Genomic DNA, 18,628 nt, shown 5'->3' with positions numbered 1-18,628 from the left:
AGTTGGCCCTGAAACTCTTGATTTTTGTTTCTTTCTTAAATAGATCCTTCAAGCCTGAAATATTTGCTCTAGGATAGCCTTCCCCTTTGTAAGCTGGTTAACATGGAAATGGTTCCATGAAAGAAGAAAGATTGAAAATAGTAAGGGATATTTAATAACAGAAACTTTCTATCAAAATAACAACTCCTGAGAATAGGAAGAGTGGGAATGCCCTACAACAATGTAATTTTCAAAAACTTCTCACATGTGGCATACACTGTGCAAAGATGCTGTTAATATGGCAGAATTACTATATTCAGTGTTGATCTTAGGTTGGTATTATAGAGTGATTTAACCACAATTCAACATTGTTGACAAAGTAAGATGAAGAGTATTTTTAAGCTGCAAGTTGTGCTGATAAAAGGTGTGTGATAGGTCTGGAATGTTTTACATGCTCATACGCATATACTATTCTTGTGATTATATATATGTCAACAGGACACACTCCTGATAAAAGCTTCCCAGCTATCAAGCTTGGTCTTTTTGCAGGGCTCCTATGTATTTTAAAGCTTCAAAATAAATCTGCAGGCAAAGCTTTCTCCATCCTTGTTCAAATTCTTAAAAAGTACTGGTGATCTGCCTTGGGAATGGTGGAGGGGTTGCAGCAAGCTTGCTACATGTTTGTAGTTAGGAAAATTGGACAACTGCAGATACACTTTTGATAGAGGGCTTTTCTGAAGAGTCAGTTGGCAAAACACAAGGGCAGGAGATGGGAAAATGAGAGTAGCATAGCTTGGGGGTACTCCTGGATCCATCACTGTTGCTTGAGGCTCAGGTTGCCTTGGTGGCATGGAGTGCTTTCCATCAGCTTTGGCTGGTGGCCCAGCTGCACCCTTATCTGGACAAAGATAGCCTAACTATTGTTGTCTGTGGTCTGGTAACCTTTAGGTTAGATTACCTTAACACACTATATATGTGAGGCTGCCTCCGATGACAGTTTAGAAATTTCAGCTGGTGCAGAATTTGGTGGGCAGTTTGCTTACCAGGGCCAGATGGTTTGGGCATACATCACTGTTTCTGGCCCAACTGCACTGGCTGCCAATCAGTTTCCAGGCCTAATTCAAAGTGCAGGATTTGACCTATAAAGCCTTAAATGGCTCAGGACAGCAATACCTCAAGGTCCGCCCTTCTCCATAAGAACCAAACTAGATCCTGCAATCATAAACCGAGACCCTTCTTTGTGTGCCTCCTTCACAAGAGGTTCAGAGGGTGGCAACGCAAGAACAGGCCTTTTCTGTGGTGCCCCCCATTTGTGGAATGCTCTCCCCAAGGAGGCTCATCTGGTGCCTTCATTGCATACCTTTAAGTGGCAGGTAAAAACATTTCTCAATCACCAGGCCTTTGACTGATTAAATAATCAATGTCCTTTTAAATGTGTTTGGGGGAGGAGGGTTATTTGGTGTTTGTTGTTTTGGGTATGTATTTTGTGTGTTCATTTTGTAGTTTTGTGTTGTGAACTATCTTGTGATCTTCAGATGAAGGGTGGCATACCAATTTAATAAAGAAAACAATCATAATCATAAAACAGTATTGGATCATTATAATTTTTGTACACTGAGAACAAGAAAGTCCTGATTTGTAGACTGAGAGCACACCTCTTGAATATAAGACCCAGATGCATGTTTTGAAATATATCAAATCAAGAGACAATTTGACATGTGAAAGGGTAGAGAAGCTCTTCTTAATTCTGACAAACCTTCATTTTTTATGTCCTTGATAAACATGACAAATATGAAGGAGCAGACTCAGCAACAGCTCAAAAAATAAGATTAAATAAATTTCATGTAGTATTCATTGAGTTTCTTTGCCCCCCTTCTTTTTCCTCAGCTCTTTTTATAGAAATGTTTGGTTATGTCTGCTTCGCACTGTGGAGGCTGGAAGAGACATAACAATTTGCAGAGTATCATAAATAATTTTCTTTTTATGATAATGTTGATTGATTATCCTGTTTTGGATGTCAAGGAAGAGTTCCCTGGGAAGAGGTATTGATGGTTAAACAACTCTTGAGAATTGTAGGTCTGTGAACTACAGTGCAGAGATTTCTTTTGAGGAGGGGGGGAGCCATGACTGTTTAAAGTAGTTTGATAATGCTTTAAATTTACAGTGCAGATGAGGCTTGAGAGTGTGCTGCTTTGCCAAAGGACACCTGGTGAGCTCTCAACTGGGCACCTCTGAGTCTCACTTGTGTTCAGTATACTACTATACCAATTAACAGCTGGATTAGTTTACAGAGGATAATCAGGGTTCATTTGAAGCAGCTTGTATGTATGTTCGGGGATGCAGGTGGCACTGTGGGTTAAACCACAGAGCCTAGGATTTGCCGATCAGAAGGTCGGCGGTTCGAATCCCTGTGACAGGGTGAGCTCCCATTGCTCGGTCCCAGCTCCTGCCCACCTAGCAGTTCGAAAGCACGTTAAAGAGCAAGTAGATAAATAGGTACCGCTCTGGCGGGAAGGTAAACGGCGTTTCCGTGCGCTGCTCTGGTTCTCCAGAAGCGGCTTAGTCATGCTGGCCACATGACCCGGAAGCTGTACACCGGCTCCCTCGGCCAATAAAGCGAGATGAGCACCACAACCCCAGAGTCAGTCACGACTGAACCTGATGGTCGGGGGTCCCTTTACCTTTACCTTTTTGTATGTATGTTCAGTGCACCTTGGCAGTTGTCGTTCTTGGTAACTCCAGCTTCTTCACATCTGTTGTTGACATGGATTATTGAGAGATCACCTGAACTGTGCAATTTTCATGCTTTCAGCATGGAGTTAAATGATACCTAATTTGTTTCCAACACTTAGCAGTCCTTGGTCTCTATGCACTCACACATTTGGCTTCTGTGCCTATGCAGAGCAATGTTCAAAAACTTGTACAATCAAACCAGAAAGATATTTTTGGTGTAGAGGTCTGCCACAGAAGCTAGTGTGCATGTCTGTTAGGGCATGGCCAACATTTTCCTGATGGCTGCACCTTGAGTTTTTGGTAATTTCCTGCCATTTCTGTATATCTGTGGTGTGTATTACAACACTTTAATCATATGTGCTATACAATGGTACCTCGGGTTACATATGCTTCAGGTTACATACACTTCAGGTTACAGACTCCGCTAACCCAGAAATAGTACCTCGGGTTAAGAACTTTGCTTCAGGATGAGAACAGAAATCGTGCTCCGGTGGCGCGGCAGCAGTGGGAGGCCCCATTAGCTAAAGTGGTGCTTCAGGTTAAGAACAGTTTCAGGTTAAGAACAGACCTCCAGAACGAATTAAGTATGTAACCAGAGGTACCACTGTAATATGTTTTTGAGACCTGTCTGTTTTTTTTTTTTTTTTTGGCTATAGCCTGCATTCAGACTCTTCTACATCTTGCTGGAGGGAAGGTGGTAAAAGAGGATCATACTTCCACCTTTGTATTTCTTCTCATGCCTATGGCCATTTTAAGAAATGCTAAGGGTATGGGAGCAAATTCCCTATGATGGCCAGACACAATTGATACCTGTTTTCCCAGTGAAGAACTCTTGCCCACATTGCCAAAGTCAAATGCATACTGATACGAAAATACTGCTGCTACTTTATTACTGATATACCCCTGTGGCTGTTCTTAAATCAGTGCAGCCCTGTGTGATTAGGAATTGCAATAAAAAATCTTTATCTTTTATGCAAGTAAAATTAAATCAAAAGCTTACAGAAATAAGTATGTATTGTATATTTTTTTTTGTTTTGTTTCTGTTTTTTAAAGTGGAGCTATTTTATAATGGGATACGTTGCAAGAGGAATCTTCAGGTTGGACTTTGGAACTTAAGTAACATTATAGAACAGTAATATTTATCTACTGTTGAATCAAGCATCGGCTTCAGTTCTGTGAAGTGATAACTTAGGTTTTATGTTTGCAGGGGAAACAGTCTCTCACTGGCTCCCTGTGGACACACATTGCTTATTTATTCCTGCATGATTTCTGAGAGCATTCCTTGGTGTGGATAGTTACAATATAGCATCATGACTTAGTTCCCTGTTGCTTGTTCCAAGGCTTTGATTAAGCATCAAATGAAGGTGCCTGGCAGTCTTGAATGTTTAACTTGAAACAACTTGTGAGTGCAAATGTTTTGTTTTCTCTTTCATGCTCACCATGTAAACTCCTTGCAGAAAACTGCAGTAAACTGTAAGTAAATGAAACTTAAAAATGGCCCACCATTGAAAACTTTGGCTGGTTATTGAACCTTTTCTTAAGAAATCCTAACTGACACACAGCACAATATTCCATTTCAAAGCCTGTCTTTTTGTTTTAAGTTTAGAGCATGAAAGTCCTAAAATATAAAATAAAATAAATAAAATAAAAGTAACTGTAATCAGGAAACAGGTCTCCCATTACATATTTCCACCATCCACTGAAACTCTTGTTATTTTCTGGCTCTTTTCATTCCATGTAATCCTTAATTAGTTGAACTGCTGCTATACACAGCCCCCCACCCAGGTAACTTTAAAAATATCATAAAGGTCATAAACTTCTAGCATTTTCTGCTGCTTTCCCCAGCAGCATAGCAAGCCTGGGGCAGACCAGAGTTGTTGAACTTTTTTTTAGCTTAGGGTGGCCAGCTATGTTTTGCCACTCCTCCCCCTTTTTATAGTTTCTTATCATCACAAGAGATTTAGGCTCTCCAGAGTAGGACACATGGCCACACTTTGTTGGCTTTGTTCACATCATGGCAAGCCATGGTTAAGCAGATTGCTCCCACTTTGCTCCTCTTGTAGAGCAAGTGGGAACAACAAAACACAATCCTTGGCTTAACATTATTACACCCCAAACTGGACTTTTGGTTTGTTTTTCTCCAAACAAGCCACAGTTGGTGAGCCATGAACAGACATTGGCCTTAGATTGTGGTTATTTTGGAGCCCAACAGAGTACAACACCTAGTTTGAATGTATGCCAAGGACTGTGTTTTGTTTCTTCCACCTGCTCTAGGGGAGAACTGGAGTGGGAGTAATCATGGTTAACCATTAACCATGGCTTGCCATGGCACGCAAACACACCCAATATTTTATGAATTACTATGGTTTTTCATTGAAACCTGTTGCAGTTCTTTGCTGTAGCCTGTGGCAAAGGGTACCATTTAATTATTTACTGTTTCAGAAAAGTAACTTTAGAAATCTGTGTTGCATGTTCCAGTTACACATGTAAAAATACAGTATACATTTGTATGCTCCTTAATTATAATAGTGGGTAAAGGATTGCCCTGCTTACCTTTCATAACCATACATTTATCCTACCCTTTCTCAATTTTCTTATCATAGGCCCATAGGAATCTCTTGCAATAGTTTTGATAGTCTTCACTCACTTTCTTCATAACCCGCTTAAAATACACAAACATTAAAATATAAATATCCATGGCTAAAACTGCAATTCACACCCCTTTATCCACAGGAATACTTTTAGCAATAAGCATTTATTTGTATGGCTTTCAGACTACCTAAGATCTGTCCTCTGTTGGACACTGTAGATTGCTGTGGGGAATATCTCTAGAAAAGATAAGTGGCTCTTACCTAGGCTACAGTTGGAAGCTAGAGAACAGTCCATGCTGCCCTGACAGTTGGTCTGTTCTGATAGGTGAGGCCTGCCCTACATATATAGTCTGCGGAGCTGAGGTTACCATATGAGGGACATTTAAAAATATATATTTCCATAGTATTTAATTGCTGATACGTCTAATTGCTTCACTGATAATACCTGTGCAAATTTTGCCAGCTTTCTTAATGTGTCTTTCCAAAACCATAAGCTGCAGTGGTTCAGCATACCATTGTGAAAATTGACCATAGCAAATCTGCCTGCTGAACAGTAAAAAAAGATTTTCTTTTCTATGATGACTTCTCTTTGTTTCTTAATTAGGATTGTGATGCGTAGTTCTCCCACCACACACACACACACACACACACACACATTAGCTGTTTGCTATTGCCGTAGTTCACACTGAAAAAGCCCCCAGGGCTTTCTTATGCATTTTTACAGTATATGCATTGAGAGTGCAATCATTGAGTCAGCCCACCTATGGATATAGTTAGATATTTCTAAGCCGTTTCAGCCACTGTGCTAATGGGTATAGCAGCCACTTGCTGCAGATAAATTGTTAGATGGGCCTGTTTACCCATTTCATAATCTATGTGAACAGTATATCTAAAGTATTTGAAGTGGAATCTGACCCTCTGTATCAAACCAATCTATTATTAACTGTGCTAAAGTAAGAGCAGATACTAAAAATACTGGTTCTTCATCAGTACTTAAGAATATTACTATTATTATTTATTTCATTAATGAATTACTTCCTATGGGACATCTCCAGGTGATTTGTAGTGCAATGTAAGGTACTTTCTGTTATGTGTAATGGTCCACTCTTCAGCCCAAAGGCTTAGTGGAGCAGATAACAATACAAATGCTTAGGATAGTAAAAACAGCATGATAAAAATGGAAAAGCAGCAAGATAAAATAGAAATGGCCCATGTCATACTGGATTATCTTTTTAGATCTAAATATACAGTAGACCTTGGATATGAGGTCCAGACGGTGGTTTTTGCAAGTCCTACAGTTGCCAAGATACATCTCCTCCACCCCCCACTACACTTGTACATGACACAGGACATAGGCATGCCACACTTAGCTATTGATCTGTGAGCTATGTATGGAGAACGATGCTGTCTTGAGCAGGAAGGATTACAGGTGACTGGATAGGACAGTAATGTCTCCTGAAAAGACCCCAAATGGAAGCAAAGGTGCCCGTTGACCAGAATTCAAGTGACTTTTCACTTTTGTTTATGTTTGTCAATTATATCACTCCTCGCAGAAGTGAACATTAGCATAGGATCAAAGTGACTTATTGAGATGGATCAGTGTTTCCAAACTCTTCTCCCCATGGATCACTTGAAAATTGCCAAGCGTCTTGGCAGACAATTATTTTTCTGCTTGTTTTAGCAGAAAAGATAGGATAGTGACCTATGTCAGATATGGAATACTTTCTATATAAGGCTGAATTCATTTCTGGAGGGAAGCAGCTTTAATAATTTTTTAGCTGTGTGGTTTTTTTTTTCATTTTTACAAAAATGCTGCTGAAAGCAATAAACTGCTCAGGACTCAGCTATACAGCTCCAAATAAAACGTTTTAAATGAGTTGCAAAGTGCAATATACAAATGTGACACTAGATGGCGACAGTGAGCTATGCAAAATTCAATGTACTTTTCAAAACCTTTTTTTAAACAACAACAACATTTTCACAGCATTTTTAAATATGTGTAGATTCCACCTCAGTTTGTGTTAAGGAGTTACTATAGAGAAGCTACAGTCTTGCTTGTACTTGTTCTTTCAGCCCTCTTGTAAAACTAATTACAAACTTAACCTTTCCCTTTTGTATGTGATGGCTGAATATATTTATTACATTTTCTAGTCTTGTTATTCACAAGGGTGTTGTACAGATACACAGTAAGTTTTATATTTAAGTTACACTCCTTTTGTATTTATCTTGGTTTTGTTTGCAGCTGAAAAGCATTATTGTAGCATTCGCTAAAGGTCAAAAGCAAATTAATTGTGTGCTGAATAAGAATTCAAACTGAAGTTACATAACCTTTGTTGTATGTGTTGGCTTCCCTACTAAAACAATGACTCTAAACTTCTTGTACTAAGCTTCGTCATGTTGAAATTTAGCTGAAATTTCCTTGTACTGGAAAATTGAGGGCTGGGAGAAACCTCAGTATTGCATACACTTGCTACATTTTCTTTCTTAAAAGCTTGTTTAACAGAAATATGCACACCAAAAGCAAGTTGTTTTCTGTGACAGCAAACAATCCAACTAACTAAAGCAATTGCTAATAGTAGCCTTAGAACAACCTAATACAGTTACAATCTGGTTTTTTTCATCCAAAATCAGATGCATGCTAGATACAAGTCTTTAAAGATCAACTTTTAATTATATTTGGAAGACAGGAAAGTCATTGTCAGTACACAATATAATCTAAAAGTTTTATTTTAACTTATATTTTGTAACTTTGGTTTGTTAATTATATCTTATTTAATTACACACTATCAAAGATGATGTAAAAAACAAAAAAGTAATTAACATCGAAATATATAGACAGAGGGAGGTAAGCTAGTGTACTAGATAGGACTTTCCTGTCTTGCAAGTACAGTATAAGTTCAGCTTTATAGTTTTGCGTCTAAACCATATATCTTATAGAAAAAAAACAAACCCAGAGCATAACTGTAGGTGGGTGGTATTCAACTAAGTTTTATTCAGAATGGACCAGCTGAAATGGATGAACATGACTAAGGGTCATTAATTTCAGTAGGTTTACTCTGAGTAAAGATTAGTTGCATACAACCCATTGTTTTTTAGCTAGCCAGATTGTTGTCACAGTTAACAGACAGCTTGTTTTGGTATGCATACAACTGAAAGAGATACTATTTGTTGAATGCTTTCAGCGCACAGGAACAGAAGAGAAGGTTAACTCCCTGCTGCAGAAGAGCTAACAATCTAAGTAGGGCTGCAACTTCAAAGGCACAAATTCATTCTGTAATCCTCTGCTCTTGTGTACCAATATATATTGCCCCTCCTCCTTGTCAGCTGTCAGTTAGGCAAAATGGATCAAAATACGGTTCTTCCATGATCGATCAGGATAAAAAATGAACCAGTCAATCAGGACCAAAAAGGAACCATTTTTGTGGCCTGCGATATCTCTCACATTTACTAAGGAAGCAATTAGTAGCACAAATCATGGAATCACCAATGCACTGCGTAGGTTTAGTGTATTCAGTGGCGTAGCGTGGGGGGTGCCAGGGGGGCCGGCCGCACCGGGCGCAACATGGGCGGGGGGCGCGCTCGCACTAGCAGCTCTCTGCCCCTACTAAAATCCACGGGTTAGGGAGCCCGCGCTCGCTTGGCTTGGCGAGGAGGTCGCGGAAGGGGGAGAGCGAAGCCTTCTGCCGCGGGCAAAAAAAGGAGAGGAAGCCGGGTGGGCGGGCGGGCGGGCTGGCTGGCGGGGGTCTGGCTGCGCCTGCTGCTGCCGGTGCAGGGCAAGGCAAGCAGAGCGAGGAGGAGAGAGATGGGAAGGGGGGGGGAAGCAGCTAGGAAACGCTGCGGTGTGGAGGAGGAATCAATTAAGGAGAGAAAGCGAAAAGCCTTGGAGAAAGGGAAAAAAGGAAAGAAAAGAGGCAGCTCCAGGAGAGCGCGGGGGAAAGAGAAGCCTCGCTGCTGCTGCTGCTTGGGAGAGTAAATTACTGTACTTGCCTTGCCCCGGGTTAGGGGGCACAAATTACTTGCCTTGCCCCGGGTGCTGATAACCCACGCTACGCCGCTGAGTGTATTGTGTGCTGTGCCCACCTATCTGGCCTGCACTCATACATAAAATCTCAATGTAAAACTTTCAAACTGTGAAGGAGAAAATTTTATATTTTTAAGACACCAACGTTTTCTGCTGTCCCTGAAAGTGGGACATTTCTTAAAAACAGGTCTATCTTTAAGAAATACATGGTGTTGCCAAACCAGGTTATGAAAAAGAGAACTCATTTATGTCTTTCTGAAATATATTGTTTCATTCATATGACCACTTGAAGCAGAGCTCTAACAGGAATTGGGGGGGGGGGGATGAGGCCATATAAGCAAGGAATATAGTAGCCCCGTATAGGTCTGTGTTTGAGCTTCTGATCTAAGATTCCTTTCCTCCTTCTAGGCAACTTAATGGCATATGATGTCTGCATGTGTACATATATATGTTTTTTGTTTGGGACAAACTACTCACATAACACTTCTTGGAATGAACTGCTTTTATGAGCCTGCCTCAGTAGTGCTGTATGAAAAAATAATGTGGACAACTTATTTCTATGTCACTTTTTCGTATTTAGGTGCTCAGGGGTTCACTGCAAAATGTAATCATGAAAGCTAAAATATTTTTATGGGCACAAAACCCTGTGATGATAAATACAGTTTTAAACTAGAATAGGCACACACACCTTCTTTCAAAATATGGTGGTACAGTGGGAGGAACTGGAGCCTGTTATTCTGGCCAACCTTTGTGCACCGTTATTAAAAAATTCCTGCAGCCTCCCAAGATTAAACTTACGATGGGAAAAAACATGTGGCATAAACCTGTGTTTCAGAAGAAAAAAAGCACACTTTTATTTCTCATTTCTTCCCTTCCCCCAGCACTAATAATACTTGGTAATATTGTATTTCAATTTCTTTAGAGAATGTCTGGATGTATCCAGCTTTCATATGCTGTTTGTAGAGTTGGCATTTACACGGTAAGCAATATGCCATCTTTTGATGCAATGTATGCACGAGTCTTGCAAAGTGAATTCTAGTATTTGTGCCTTAGATCCTCTGTTGTAGCTACTCTGTATTTCCAGCCCGTGTATTGTGCTTAAATTGTGTCCTGTAGAAGTTGGCTTCATGTGGTGAAGTGTTTGGCTTTATACATTTACACAAGTTCCTTAAGTTGTTGTTGTTGTTGTTATTCCATCATTACTCATGTATATTCCCTTTTTGAGGATACAAATACTTCCAAGGCAATTCACAACATTTTGACTTTAAAGCTAGGAACATAAATTACACAACTATAATAGAACCTATCTATAAATCATAGCAGTTATATCACACCCTACGAGCATTGAGCAAAAGGCAAACAAGTGCTGCCCCAGTTATAACCCAAGACATGTCCAAACACATCACAATATTTATGGCTCTGCCAAAAGCACTGATTGAATAGATCTTGCATGTGTTTGATGGGGTGGGGGGAATTATCTGTTGAGGGGACCAAATAGGGTTGCACTGATTGTAGCAAGCACCCTTGCTTCTGATGACTACACCTGCAATAGGGCATTGTTAACTGAACTGAAAGCGCTGGAATGGAAATAGTGTCCCTAAGGTTTTATAGAGTCCTGGTATTTTAAAGGTGAAAAGCAGCACTATGAATCGATCCTGGAAAGCTAAGCGGTTACCAGTAGAGCTCTTGTAATATTATTGAATTGTATTAGCACTGGATAAAAGCTGTACCACCTCAGTCTAAAGCAACTGCAGTTTTGGACTGTCTTCCAGAGCCGGTCTATGTAAAGTGCCTTACCGTAGTGAAATCGGGCATTTAAAACAGTACCAATGTCCTTATTTTCTGGATGGGGTACATTTTGGCATAGCACTTTCTATCAGAATCAAGCATCATCTACTATCTGCCACCACCATCAGCATCTGTATTTCTGGATTTCAGAAATACCTCCAAGCTGTGAACTTGTTGCTTTGGGGCAGTGTGTCTTCATCCAGGATAGAAATATCTACTTCTCCAATCATCATAAGCATCTCTGTCTTCTGTGTATTCAATATCAACTGGCTCACCAACTATAGACAGACAACTGAATACTGATTCTTATATTACTCTGCAGCATGGTTGTTGCTTTCACATGAGAGTTCATGCATTTAAAATGGGGAGACCCAATGGCATGGGTATATCATACAATTGCTTTCTATGCCAACATTGCCAGCCTCCTGGAAGGTGAAGCACTGCTGTAGGAAGGAACCATTTATCCATTTAGTTTGGGAACCATTTATCCATTTAGTTTGGGACCCGTCACACATAAGCAGTCAGCTTTGAGACACTGCTGTACATTGCCTTCACCAGGAGCACTTGTCCCAATTGTGGATGTGGATGTTGCCTACACATGATGGTATGCACAAATGTAGTTTGGAAGCAATGTCCACATACTCCTTGTGATCAGTTTACCTTGGCAGTATTTAGTGCTTATGACCACAGTGCACATATATAATAAAGGAACATTACAGGAAGGAGGCAGCTTATAATAATAATAAATAATAATAAATTTTTATTTATACCCTGCCCTCCCTGGCCAGAACTGGGCTCAGGGCGGCTAACACCAGTAAAATTACAATAAAAACATAATGGGGGGGGGGGGAGAACCAATTTAACATATGGGTTAAAATACAATTTAAAATGCTGCTTCATTTTAATAGTAGCCCATAGATCAAAACCATAAGGGGAGGGAAACATAAGGGTCAGACTGAGTCCAAACCAAAGGCCAGGTGGAACAGCTCTGTCTTGCAAGCCCTGCGGAAAGATGTCAAATCCCGCAGGGCCCTAGTCTCTTGTGACAGAGCGTTCCACCAGGTCGGGGCCAGTACTGAAAAGGCGCTGGCCCTAGTTGAGACCAATCTAACCACCTTGCGACTTGGACCTCCAAAGTGTTGTCATTTGTGGACCTTAAGGTCCTATGCGGGGCATACCAGGAGAGGCAGTCCTGTAGGTACATGGGTCCTAGGCCGCATTGGGCTAATTTATTATTTATAATAATAATAATTATTATTTATACCCCGCCCATCTGGCTGGGTTTCCCCAGCCACTCTGGGCAGCTCCCAACAGAAGTAATGCGTCATAAACGGTGCAGACTCATATTCTGAGGAGGAAGAGTGTAATCCTAGATTGGGCAGATGTCCAGCAATTGTGTAGGCACAGGCACATTAAAGGATTACTCTAGATATTGCTGCATCTCAAATTGAGACATTGTACCTTTGTATAATAATTTTCAATGTAGATTCTCCTCCTTCCTTGAACTGTAGGCCTAAGAAGGTCAGCTTCCAACACAACTGGACATTTTGGATGTGAGCTGCTGTTGCAGGCTTATCTAATTTGGAAAACTTTAGAAATAATTTGAAAAAGATACTGCAGCTATTGACTTAAAGAACAGTTGTGGGTCCTTAATTGCACTCCAGAATCTGTCTGGTTCTATGGCAGTTTGGCAGAGGAATGCCATATCCTGTCCTCTTTATTGACTTGTCAGTTCATTTTGCTGCAGCTTTCAAACTTCTTTGGAAGTCTCCCTGCTAAATGCTAATCTAATTGGGCTGTGTTTGTCATCTAAGAATTGACAGGATTACAGCAGGGAGTTTTAAAGCCATAAGGGCAGAGCAAGCCACCTGTGTGTGTTCTCTGCCAAAGGCTGGCCCAGTAACTGTCATGGGGAAAGTGATGAGGGAACATATGAGCAAAGAACTAATGGATGCTTAGGTGAAAGTGTGAATATGTGCAGCCCTTTGTCTTGGCGGAGGGTGGTGTTTGTGCTGATTAAACAGCTGACATCTAGCATTGGAAGGAAGGGACTATAAATATATAATATGCACTATTAAGCCAATGACTGTCATTTTAGTATTGGTACTCTGTCCAAAAATTATATTAACTCCCCTCCCCCCTGTTGCAAACATGGGATATGGCCTGGTTTTATTTAACTCTTTTTGGTTTTTATTTTAAAATGTGCATTGGAAATGAAGAAATACATTTTTAAATCCTGTTTAGTACTGTTCATGGAAAATGCAGAGGAGAGAATTTTTTATTTATTTTTTTTTACTGAAAGGGGCTACAGTGGCACCTTATAGACTTTGCACATTGAAGAAAAAAATACATGAGCAAACAGATATTCACCAGAAATACGTTATAGCCAAGATTTTAAAAAACCCAGTATATTATTGCAGGAAAGCAGAACTATTTATTTTCAGCTTGCTATTAAGTATGGGCAGTTCCGGATTTATGTATAAGCTAAAGAAGCTGTAGCTTAGGGCCCCACTCTCTTGCCCGCCCCCCCAAAAAATTAAAGGGAAAAAACCCGGATGTACATTTCCAAAATATAAGATAAAAAACAAATACGATAAAACTTACATACAGCACAGTGTTTTATGTTGTGTAGGCTCCTATGATGTAAGTAATGGGCCCCGCCTGCTAGCCTGCTCCCTAAAATATCACTGGTTTGCTCATTTCTATATCCAGGCACTCCCACCTGAGGTAGAGCTGGAATTGTTGTGTATATGTATGAGGTTACGACTGTGGGAGGGAGAACAAGAAAGTGCTATATGCTTGCATGTCTCGTGAGTGTGGTATGTGTGTACGCCTTGTATATGTATAGTGTGCCTATGCACACTAGCCATGCCAGCCACTGGCAAGTGGCCATCACAGGGGTGGCATCTACTTTAGCATCCTGTTCTCACAGGATGGCCAACCACATGGTTGTGAGATGCCTGCAAGTGGGGCATGAGTGCCACAGCACTGTCCACCTGCAGCTCGCAGCCTCTGGTCAGTGATAGAATTATAATGCTTTCCTTCTAGATTCTGAGAACAGTGACAATCTACTGTAACCAACCTTGTAGATTTATTTCCCCACAACCACTGTTTCTGTGTACTGTCACACACTGTGATGAACACAAAGACTGGCCTTCTATTATAAGTAACTTGAATTTTTATTATGAAAGGGTACTTCGTTGGTGAAATTATTCACTCATTATAAGCACTTAGCTTATAACAATATATACATATTTATGTAATCAAACAGACTAATATAAAAGTGGCACTAGCACAAAATTAGCAAAAGTCAGCTTAAAAGCCATAGAAAGCAGTATAAAATCAATAAAGGCACTGAAAAAGCTACCACTATAAACAGAATAGTTCTAAATGTAGTGTCAATCTTTTAAAGCCAATATAATGAAATGCTTTTGGAGTGAACTCATACAGTATGGAAAAGTCTGCATTTTGCTATTTTCCATTGCTTCCCATTGCGGGGGGAAAAGGAAAATAAAATTACAATTTATCATAGCTTTTAGGCTATATCCTGTGCACTCCTCCCTTTCCTATTGTGTGATGGACACAAGCAGGAAAAAAAACCCCAAATGCATAATAACAGAGGAAAATCACCCCCCCCCCCACTTTCATATTGCATTCCACCATCCATCTGTTTGGTCGTAGTTAGCCTTGGCGTACAATGATTTGGCTGGCGATAATAGGATTTTCTCCTGCACCCCAAATTCCTGTGGTTTAACCAATGCATTAAAATGACCTGTGAGAGGTAGTAAATCCCAATGGATACAGTGAGAAACTTGATAAAATCCTGTTTCTGTGTAACTGATGTGTATGCTCAATAACAATCATTTTGCCTGTCCTTGCCAGATAATAATCCACTTCCTCATTCACAGCATTGTGTATATATGCTGGAGGCAAGGTAACATTGCAGATTCATTTTAGACCAGGAGTGCGGAACTTCCTTAGGCCTGAAGGCCACACTTCTGGGCAACTCTCTGAGGACCACACACCAAAGGCAAATGTGCACCCACTTTAAAATGTAAAATAAATGTTACCTTTTAACAGTAGGTTAGCTTTTATAACTCTCTTGCACAGCTCTCTCTGCCCTCCATCCAGGCAAGCAGGAAGTGTTGCCAGAGGACATATTCCAGCTAGATAAAAACATTGAGGAGGGTGTGAAGCAGGGCCAGTGAGGGTTGTGGCCTGGGGAGGGTTTTTTTTTTTGCTTGGTAGAGTTAGCCAGATAAAGAGGTCTGGGGGACCACATTTGTTCCCAGCCCCTGTTTTAGACTCTTGTTTGAGGCTGAGGAAAAACCTTTTCTAAAAGTTATCTGAGGAACATATGGATGGACAAGAATTTGTAAATAGGTCTTTGGGTCTAAGTGCAACTGATTGTCAACTTGATCATGAAGAACAGTGGTTGAACTCTTGTGTTCCCACAAAATCTTAGCAGAAGCTCCTGGGTGTTTTAAAGGCACGTTCTTCAATGAATGAAACTTCTGCTTCAGTGACCTTCATCTGGTCTCAACTTAGCATACTCAGCTAAAGAGCTCTTTCTTTTTCTCCTTCTGCCTGGCAGTAGCAACTGCAGCATTAAGTGACAAGGAGAAATGCAGTGGCTCTTCATTTTGCTGTTGCTCAGTAGTCATAGTAATGGATGAATTGCCATTGCTTTGGTAAGTGAATGAGGTGATAACAAGGTTTTATTTTAAGTTTGTCTCTGATAAGCATAGGGGATGTAAGAGACTGACTAAAATAATCAAGGGCAGGCTAGGTTCTTCTTTCATTTTCTTTGATGGAATCTCTACTTCATGTTTAGTATGGTAACACTGTTTGCATTTCTAATTAAAAGCTAAAAGTTTGCTTTCAGCGGGCTGAAGTCTGTTTAAGCTCCGGGTGTGGTGCTATAAACACCTGCCGTATGTATAATACTGGATTTTGATGTTGTTTTAATCCTTTCTAGGAACTTCAGGTGAAAGGCAAGTAAGAATTTATAAATAAAATAAAATCATGGGCCAACATAGCCATCTGTGTTTGGATTCTTTTTGGGTATGGTTAGACTTTCCTTGAAGGTGTGTCTGTGGGGGTTGCCAAGATGGGTTCTTATCCTTTAGAATTGTGTAAAAATGGGGGCCTGCTGCTGTCATATGTAGTTTGGGTCTAAAATGATTTCTTGTGTATGAAAACTATGAGGAACCTATGGTTATTAATGCTTCAATGTCTGCTTTTATTCTAACCACTAAAGTTGTATAAAAGGAGCAGACATTTGTTTTAAAAGTTTATGCATTCAAAAGACAATCTGTTTCTTGCTTGGGGTGGAAATCCGCTTTGTGGGGTGTGAATGACAGGAAGCAAGTGCTGACTGGAGGCCTCCATCAGTAAGAAATAACTCTAGTAAAGAATATACAAAAATGGCTTAAACAGGACTGGACTCATTCTCTAAACAGGATGCAGATATAAATAATCCAATGCAAACTGAATTTGTAGGAACTTTCTCACGCACACCATAAATGTTCAAAGCATAATCCACACATCTTCCAGCTACAGTGGCTTCTCAATGCATGATAAGGAGCACTTACTAAGCGTGTCAATTCATTGACTACATTACTGTAACCTAGTGTTTTCTTATGTGTATTATGAAATCTGAAGACCTCAAGTGCTTCAAAACTGTAATGAGATAACATTAGTGCAAACATTGCATGGTTCTTCAGTATGGTTCTTCATGGTTTTAACATACTAGTTTCATGGTATATAAAACTTCAGGAATGTTAACATGGAAGCAAAACTCTCCCAGGATATACATCTATGTGCAGCAGTTATGTATGTTTCCAGTGTATATCAGGCCTGGTCCAAATCCCATTATCATCAGGGGCAGAGCCTCTGGTTTTAGGGTAACTGAAATGAACTCCAGGCTTCTGTCAATTGAATAGAATTGTTTAATGGTAATTTTGGTTTCATTGAAAGCACTTGGGTTTAGCCATATTTGTCAACACAATGTAATTCTGTAATTGAAACAAACTGAAAAATTACACCAGCTCAATCATACGGCATATAAGCACTTAAATTACTCCATTTAAAAGTTTGTGGAATGTGCTTATCTTATGGTTTGCATTATAAAATTGCTTATAAAAAGCCATGCACTCAAAGGATTTTTGACATTTGTGTTTTAATTTTTTATAAAGCAGTTATCTATGTTTGTTTTTTATTAGGACAGAACATTCTTTTTAGATCTTGAGTCACTTCATGCACTTTTTTTTTACAGCATTGTTTCTTCAGCAGGGATTTTCAGCCTCTTCATATGCTAAGCCCTCTAGAGCTCCGGGAGTCCAAACTTGTTTGTTTGTACCGTGATAGGTATTTTGTCATGTTGATGCCAGCAGATCTAGTCACCAAGCCAGAAACAGGAACACCGAGTTTCTTTTTGTAAATGTAAAACAGTTATTATCATAGAAGAATTATGATTCTAGTGTTTTGCCTCTGCTTTAGTTTCTTCCAGATAGTTACAATCTTGTGCTGCTGGTGATTGCCATACACATACGATTCTCATCCCTCTTGCTATATTACTCATATCAAGAGAAAATTAACTGTGATTGAAAGGGCTGGTTTATTCATCCCATTTAGTTAGATTTACTCAAACCAATATTGAATTGGTAAGAAAGAATATGCAGTACCTACATTCTAATGAAGAAAGAGAATGATGTATCTGCCTATTTTATAGGTGTCAAAATCTTTTTTACTTTGCGTATGTAATAGCAATGGATCGTATAGTGCAGGGATGTCCAACAGGTTGATCGGGATCGACTGGTCGTTTCCCAGGAGGCTCCAGTCGATCATTGTTGATCGAGCTTATTTTCCTTTGCTTTTGCCTAAGAGCATCTGGCTCCACCCCCTCGCTCCACCCTCCATTTTTGCATGATCGCTGGAACAGAAGACGAAGTTTTCGCTGTGAGGCAGATGGTTTTCATAGTGTTCTTTTGATGAGCGACTAATCCCCTTTCCCCTTTCCTTTTGCCAGAACCTCCCCCCCCCAAACGGAACTTCCCTCCCTAAAAAAAGCTTAGCAACTTTCACCTGAACCACCCCAAAAATTTTTTTTCTGTGAGTAGATTGCAGTCTCTTGGGAGTTGGACGCCCCTAGTATAGTGAAATAATGTACTTGAAATTAATTTAAAGCATAAGTTAATGGTAAGTAATGTGTTCAAGAACTGAATAATCTTAGGTGACTCAGTGCAGACATCATGGAACCAATTCTCATTCAATGGCTGGATGTTTCAGAGTGTCTCCATGGTTGTCTTCCCCCACTCTTCCATGGTTTGGGATAGCCATAGTTTGCTATGATATGGTGATATCGTGTCTGAATTGGGCATAGCTGCCTACAAACCAGGGACTGAAACCACACTTGGAAGTTCCTTGGTTGGTTTGGATTAAACTAAACTATGGTGAGTAGCAAACACAGTTTGTTTTGACATCTTGATTGGGCATTTATGATTATCTTAGACTG

At 40.0% G+C, this 18,628-nt stretch overlaps 1 protein-coding gene across 4 annotated transcripts in view; it reads left to right on the top strand.

The window, feature by feature from the left end:
- ARL15 (ARF like GTPase 15) overlaps positions 1 to 18,628 on the top strand; it is a 246,547-nt gene that overhangs the window by 45,120 nt on the left and 182,799 nt on the right. Inside the window, exon 2 of one of the 4 annotated variants that reach the window (XM_080973151.1) lies at positions 10,247 to 10,303. The exons of the other annotated variants lie outside the window; for them this stretch is intronic. Coding sequence (XP_080829277.1) covers positions 10,247 to 10,303 — 57 coding nt within the window. The remainder of the gene's footprint in view (positions 1 to 10,246; positions 10,304 to 18,628) is intronic. 4 annotated transcript variants of the gene reach the window in all.

This window comes from Podarcis pityusensis (assembly GCF_964106645.2).
Source record: "Podarcis pityusensis genome assembly, chromosome: 11".
NCBI classification, from domain to species: domain Eukaryota; kingdom Metazoa; phylum Chordata; class Lepidosauria; order Squamata; family Lacertidae; genus Podarcis; species Podarcis pityusensis.
This window is presented reverse-complemented; position numbering and strand designations above follow the sequence as displayed.